The sequence below is a fragment of the Mya arenaria genome, chromosome 8 (assembly GCF_026914265.1).
Source record: "Mya arenaria isolate MELC-2E11 chromosome 8, ASM2691426v1".
Lineage (NCBI taxonomy): Eukaryota > Metazoa > Mollusca > Bivalvia > Myida > Myidae > Mya > Mya arenaria.
The window spans coordinates 75,057,921-75,065,459 of NC_069129.1; the positions used below are offsets into that span (position 1 = coordinate 75,057,921).

The 7,539-nt window shown below is 34.9% G+C and overlaps 1 protein-coding gene and 1 long non-coding RNA gene across 2 annotated transcripts; one reads left to right on the plus strand and one right to left on the minus strand.

Moving 5' to 3' along the window:
* Positions 1 to 213: 213 nt before the first annotated feature.
* On the minus strand, positions 214 to 2,613 carry LOC128243104 (beta-1,3-galactosyltransferase 1-like). Its single transcript, XM_052960639.1, has one exon. It carries the CDS (start codon positions 2,609 to 2,611, stop codon positions 1,568 to 1,570), a length of 1,044 nt encoding a protein of 347 aa, XP_052816599.1. The 5' UTR covers positions 2,612 to 2,613; the 3' UTR covers positions 214 to 1,567.
* A 2,867-nt stretch (positions 2,614 to 5,480) lies between these two features.
* Positions 5,481 to 6,215, plus strand: LOC128243105 (uncharacterized). Its single transcript, XR_008262762.1, has 3 exons — positions 5,481 to 5,662; positions 5,840 to 5,927; positions 6,130 to 6,215. It is a non-coding gene; the product is annotated as an uncharacterized LOC128243105 (long non-coding RNA).
* The last annotated feature ends 1,324 nt before the right edge of the window (positions 6,216 to 7,539 follow it).

Below are 7,539 nucleotides of genomic sequence, written 5' to 3' on the forward strand. Positions count from 1 at the left end.
TATTAAAATTTTCACGTTGACCTTTATTGAGTGATATTGTAAACAATGGTTTGATAATCGGATTATTCGGATTATACCGTTAATTGGTCACCACCGGTAATTCGTAAGTAGGGGATACATCAATATGTGTTGCTGACACTAGCGAAAATGTTAGTAGCCTTTCGAATTACCAATTATATACAAATATATACCCATGGCTTTTTTAGACTGGATAAAAAAACATATGCTTAACATGAATAGGAAAACCTGCTTTCGAGAGAACAAACAAACCAACAGACCAAAATTTAAATCGAAACTGAGATAGTGAGAAGAATTGTCACAAATTATTATTTCATTGTAAATAAAATGATATCTTAAATGGCTTACTATGCATGTATTTTAAAGAACATGAGTCGATACATAGATGCATATTGTAGAAGGTTCTAATAACTATTCAAGTAAGAATTTGAATACATTTACAAGTAGTGTTCGTATACTTAGTTTTATAAACGTACAACATGTACAGATACACATCTATTAGTCATACAGCTTTAGAGACAAGATAAACAACATTGCTATGATTTTTTTACCAAAAATGAAATGAGTTTGAACCTATTAACATACATTGTAAATGCTAATAATGATTTTTTTTTCAATAACTACACAAGTATTATAACATCAAGACTAAACAATGTACAACGAATGTTTCAAATTTATATAGTGCATACTAATTCCACACTAGCCTTTCATATAAGAATACTTGTATATGGCAATTTGATTGAAATGCTAATATTGGCTAACAATTATAGTTTTACAATCTGAGATTGATCAATCTTTACATAATATAATTGCACAGAATTAGATATAAGGACCTCTACTATTAAATTTAATATTGACCATAGAACAAATGGCGATATTTTCTGCAAATATACTAAAACTGCTCCCAAACTAAGGCATTTCTGTGACCGTGCTATAGCCATTCTTAGTTTTTCACGTCAGTATTCATCCAAACTGCACATTTTCCCTTCGAACTATTTTCCGAAACCATTCAAATTGTCAACGTGCCTTTTGTATACCCATCATGTTAAAGGAAATTGCAATTTTCAATATCTGACAGAATAAACATCATATTCAAATATTCGAAATTAAAATAAAATACAACTATCTCGAAAACACAACAGAGAAGGCACACATTATCTTAATTGCTAGCATAAACACAGAGAAATATAACACCTACATTACCCGCACACTTAAATGATTCGCCTATCATCACAATTTCTGTGCATACCTCTGTAGTGTTATTAGCAAAACTCCACTTACTCGCTCAACCAGATTGGTGAATGATCCAGCCAAATCGATAATTCTCGGTATAACTGATATCTCCCGGAACCTTTTCGTTATGACACGGTATGTTTTGACCAATTTCTCACCATTTATTTTGTCAAACAAGAAGTGTGTTCACGTAATAAATATGCTTTTTCAAAAATGTAAGACTTATGGTTGTTTTTTTTGCTTGATTATTCATATTATATCATGCATCAGGATAATATACATGCTAGAGCGTTTACTAAATTCAGGTTTGTGATTTTCATTCGCCTATATCTGTAGAACTACAATTTTTCAGTTTCTTCCATACATCATACATTTCTGATGCTGATAGTCCATGTGACGTGAATACCCTGTGGACATCTTTGCATGAATTTAGAACTTCTTTTGAGTTATAAAACCCTGCCACGTTCTTTGGAGTTATTCCTTGCCTTTGAGCGCAAATGGCAACATAAACGTCTTCTAAATACAAAAACGGAACTTTGCTTGATATTTGAACGACAGATAGTGCCGCCTCGTAAGACAAAATATATCCAGTCCCGCTGCAAAATACGGGATAGTGTGTGTGATTGTACTGTTTCCAAGTAACGTACCATTTAGAACTCTTATTTCGATTTGGCTTAGCTGGGCCCCAGCATTTCCCTATAAAAAGTTTTTGTTTTGGTGCATTGTTTAAGTATTTAGTCAGGCTGGTAACACTAACAAACATATCGTCGTCCGTTTTCATCAGAAACTTTATTTTTCCATTACAATTCATAATACTCCATTGTAAGGCAAGCATTGTTTTGTAGGTTAAATTCGAATACACATCATCAGACGACACAATCAGAATATCTCTATTGACATCAGATTCTACCCAAATGTAGCGATTAAGTGTTTCGTTTCGACTTCGTCCAACGACAAATACGCATTGGGCATCTGTTTGCAAATTTAAACATGCTGTGCCCCATGTATTTCTTATTGCTTCACGAGCTAAGATGTTTTGTGAGGCAGAGACAATAAACACAAGAAGTGTGACATTTTCTTTACACAAATCTTTAGGAAATTTATTAAAAGTTGAGTTTCTAAAACGTTGTATATTATATAAGGGTTTATCATCATTATAACCAACTGAAGCTTTAGAATGGTATTGTATATTCTTAGATACCACTGGATTAAAACTTATTTCATGAAATTCAAAGTAAACTCTAATAAACAATGTCGTGCTGGTTATTCCAAAAAATAACATAAGTTTGTGTTTTAAAGACATATTAAATAATGAATAATTCCATATATTCGTATTCAGTATAGAAATATGTGTAAACATAAATAAGAAACCATATCCCTTATGCCATTGATATTTGACACTAACATTGAATGATAGTATTAGGTTGGACATATAGCAGAATTTAGTAATCGTGTATTTATGTTCAGTTTAAACATTGCAATACTTTCATTGACGTCCAGTTTGCTTCAATATTGTACTTTTAAAATACCACTCAATAGCGGTAGTCCAACTATGTATCAATAAACAACTTGTTACATAAGTGTTTTTATCGTACCTGGTTGTTATTAGTGGTATCTATGTTGGTGGCCGTCGTATATCTTAACCAATATATTGGTAAATTGGTAACATGTTACCAACCTTCTGAATATTCAAAAGTATAGTTTCGCTCTTTTAATGAACATTATGCAGTAATAGTATGTTCCATTCAAGAAATAACTTTAACGCCGCCTGCAGGACACGTCAATTGACTTTTGATTTAAAATCGCCGCGGCTTTGCATTTATATTGGTTAAAATTGGGAGTATGAATCGTTTGATTTTGTTGTTCAGCAAAGACTCATGGACTGTGCTCTCCGTCATTTGCAGGCGTTTTATACACACTGCACAGAATACATAACTCTACTAATACTTTATGTTCTCCAAGCAATTTCAAATGGATTTAAAATGAGATTGGTTAATTTGAATAGAAATATGCCTATTACTCAAGACGCTGTGGGTTCGATAGTAATCAAATATGACGGCGGTCAGAAGCAAGCGTTTCTGCTCGCACTTATAATCTAAAATATTTTTATATTTTGTGAACGGAATATTACAATTTTTATATGGACTTGTTGCATTTGAAGTGCTGAATTGAACTGTGTGTTTTTCGTATGGATATAGTTTTGATTTGGATAGTTGTGAGGTTACATTTGATAATTGCATTGTTCTTTGGTAATCAATGAAATCACCGACCCGTTGAACCCAGCGCTCGGTTAAAACTGTTCACGCTCAGTCCAATTAACGGCTATAACTGTTCATAGTATGGTGCGTTGAGCATCACTTATGTGACTGAGCTATGCCTAGCCAAAACATACATAAAGCAGTGATGGAAAGACAGATTATTAACGAAAAAATGCTAAAACTCAAGTCCGAGATCAACTGTCTGACAACGACGACGATGATGAACTTCAGCTGTCATAAATACTGCATGGGCAGCAGTTATTCAAAAAAACTGATGACGAACTCAATGCTTTACCGCGAGAGGACAATGTAAAAACGCTAGAGGCGCGCTGCAAAAGGGACCCTCAGCAGCTCAACCAATACCGTCCGGTCGCCTGAGGTCCAGAAATCGACAAATAAGAGCTAGAAGTTCGCAAAGCTGCCATCTGACTGTTACGTGTTACAACACTTTATCGACGGCGAACGCACCTCAGAGATTCACGACATTGTATCGTCAAACGTGTTATTAAATGACTCATTGTCAATCATACGAGATGTCGACACCGATGACGGTCACACCGCATCCTGCTGCCTTAAAGAACCGGATGTCCTAGCCACACTGCTCAAGCTCCAGGCTGACGTTGATGACTTGAAGTTTCAGCAAAATAAGTCTACAGACTTATTCTCCGATGAGAAAGAGAGACTTACGAAAGAGTTTTGCTTGCAGGACGTTCTAATAAGCTCAATTAATGGAATACGCGCACGTCAGCTACACGTTTTTGTAGTATTGATTTCAAATTTGTGAAGAACTGCGTAGTTTTGTACGATATCAAGCATATACTGAAGACCGGAGGGCGTTAAGGCAACGAGTGTAATGTCATCTGCGAGGGTAGGATTCCCTGCAGCAATAGTACCAACTTTGGCGCCATATCCGGATTTTTCTAATCGATTAAGCAAGTCGTTAATGTGCACTAAATAATAAAAAAACTGATAATACGCCACCTTGGCGGACAGATCTACGTACATTTATAGAGTCGGACGTTGAACCAGACCACCTCACGTATGTTGTAAGGTTTTGGTAACCATTAAGTAGAGTTTTCCATAGCTTCCTTTGAATGCCAAGATCGTACAATTTCAAAAACAAGGAGTCGTGCCAGACAACATCAAAGGCGCCTGTCATATTTAACCGAGAAGACAGGTTTAAAGAATTCTATCCGTGGCAAAAAATTCTGTTCAAAATTGTAAGTATTCATTTATCGTTCGTTTAGTCAAGAAGATGCAATGGCATAGTGGTTATATACTCTGACAGCGGTGCTGAATGTCATGAGTTCAAATATCGTCATGAGTTCAATGTACAAAAGGAATACCTTTGGAATACACACTTTTCTATAAAATATGGTAGAGTAAATTGCTCATATTGAAGTTATTATGCCTTAGGTCGAGCAGTGGATAACTTCAATGGTGATGAGGAAGCCAAAAACACAGTAAGCGGTTCACACCCAGGGAACTTCTCAGATAGAACAGTGCTTATGAACTTGTTCGTTACATTTTTCATTTGTATTGAAACTGAGACAATTAAAGAAAAAACATCATAGCTGGTCTTATATGATCTTCTTTAAACAAATCTTCTAACATTCAAATATTTAATTTGTTAGTTGAAGTAAGGTTAATATTGATTAATTGAGATCGCTTCCGTTGGATTTGAACCAACCACCAACGAAAATGTATGCGATATATGCGAGATGCATTTAAATCACACCGTAAAAGGCTGCACCACAGAGTTTATCTGTGTATTTTGGGGTTTTATAATTAAGCAGTAATATTAGCATAGCGCTACTGGTAGGTATGTTGTTTTGGTTGCTAAGTAAACATCATGACAGTGATTTCATCACTATTACTATTAAAATATCAGTTTTCTTCTTCAAAGCTTCTAAAATTTCTAAAGAAATGTTATCAAGGTTTGTGTATGTGACAGGGTGATAAAATCAATAGTGTAGTGTAACCTTTATGTATATTTTCTTTGGGTTAAGTAAGTTTTCTCCACGAGAGGAAGCCAGAGATACTGGCAGTTTTGTAGTAGATCGTATCGGGAGATATCGACACGTATAATAGAATGGCATATTAATTTAGTGTCATAACAGCTTCATTAGATATCCATATTCTATTAGACAAATGTAAGTAGAGCGTAGGCTTTGTCTATTTCTGTATTTCCGTCTTTGTTTGTGATGTCGGACCGGGTTTTGTCTTTGATATTTTTGCGGGCTGTTTTGAACGTCATTTAACCTTAATTTATAAAAACCTCACGATTTCATCTCTACAAGTCACTTTAACAACTGCATGGTTTGTTACAGCTCATATTTCACCAGGTCCTCCAGTCCCGGTTTGAGAGCGAAAGCCAGAGTTTGATTGGGGTAACGTGTCTAAAGTACCAGATACTTTGTAAGTATGAAAACAATGTTGTTTGATGTATAATATAGGCTATTGTATAAAGAACAGTCACTCACCCTGAACTCATTGTTAAAATGTATATTTCATTCCATAACCATTTTAACCTTCATGTCATTCTTTATCATTCTTATAATGATAAGTTATTTAGTAATGTCTCCAGTATTGTAAGACAATGTTATTTATGTAATTGCAGGACGTTTCACTGTTACTGCCATTCCAGTGGTTACACGGGTTGGACATGTTTTGATGTGTAAATGACAAAATAAAAATATCGAACGAAACTTTATCTACATTTGTCGTTATTCTAACGATGGTAGAGCCAAAAGTTACAATGGAGCCCCCAGTGAGGAATGTCATTGCCAACGAGTAGCTTCACCGGAATTGGAGGGACCAACGTTTCGAGGAGGGACCAACGTTTTGTGGGCAGTTTCGTTACCGAACACCTGAGGCGTGTCTGGGTGGATCGATGTCTTCATTCCGTGGACATGAGTGTTACCAACTACTAGAGAAGTTTCACATCTACTACTAGATTCATCAAGAGAACCATCCATAGGGACCATTGGCAGATTGTGACTGCCAAGTGACAGTGATACAGTGGTTATTTTCCTTAGGTTAAGGTGGTGAGTGACGTAGAATTGTATAAATGCACAAATTCTGTTAAAAAAGTTTTCATGTTACTTTATGTTTTGGATTACAATGGCCTCTTATGAGCACCACTTACTCCATAGCCTGAATATCTCATGAAAACTTTCATAAAATATGTAAATTTGGAAAGTGAAAAGTTATTGTAAGTGAGATAGCGATAAGTACGGCATATTCACAAATAAGATTCATTGGTGAAGGTTCTCTTAACAAAAGCATGCACAGTTAATGAGTACTAACTTTTTTTCTTCTTTTTTTTAATCATTCATTAACAGTAGAATTGTCCATTTTCGTTCAGTGTTTCTGATGTTTCGGTTGTTGTTATAGTGTAAAAGTATAGATTTCCTACATATAGACAAAAATTAGTTTCAAACTACAGAATTATAAAGTAGTAGGTAGTCACTATAGTATAGTATAGTCACCCTGTCACAATTTTCCATATTCGGCTCTACAACAGCTTTCTATAGTTTCAGATCATGGGAGCAGGTTCCAGTAAATAAATTTCAGATTGTTCCAGTTCGTAATTTACAGTCGGGATCTTTTCGGTGGCCTTGACATGAATGGGGGTTGCTGAGATCTACATGCTGATTGTTCCTGCATCGTAAATAGGTTTGGTCAATAAAACCAATTAACTACTAAGGCTATCTATATTGCAAGTTTAATTAATTATATATCTCTTATTTAGGGCTTTATACATTAATTAGTGTCCATTTCTTTAGATTTCAAGAAATTCATCATCAGCACTATCTGTTGTTGTTGCAAGCACCAACTGCTGCTATCGTTGTCATCATCAAGTGTCAAAAGTTGTCAGATTCATTATTTTCAATTCAGTTTTTATATTAAGACTATTTAATTGTATATTTAATACCTTTTTTGGACAAGATAAACCATATTTTTCTGTGGTATAGAATAATTGTTTTTGCTGTTACAATTATCATCGCCGTTGAATGTAATTTTGTGT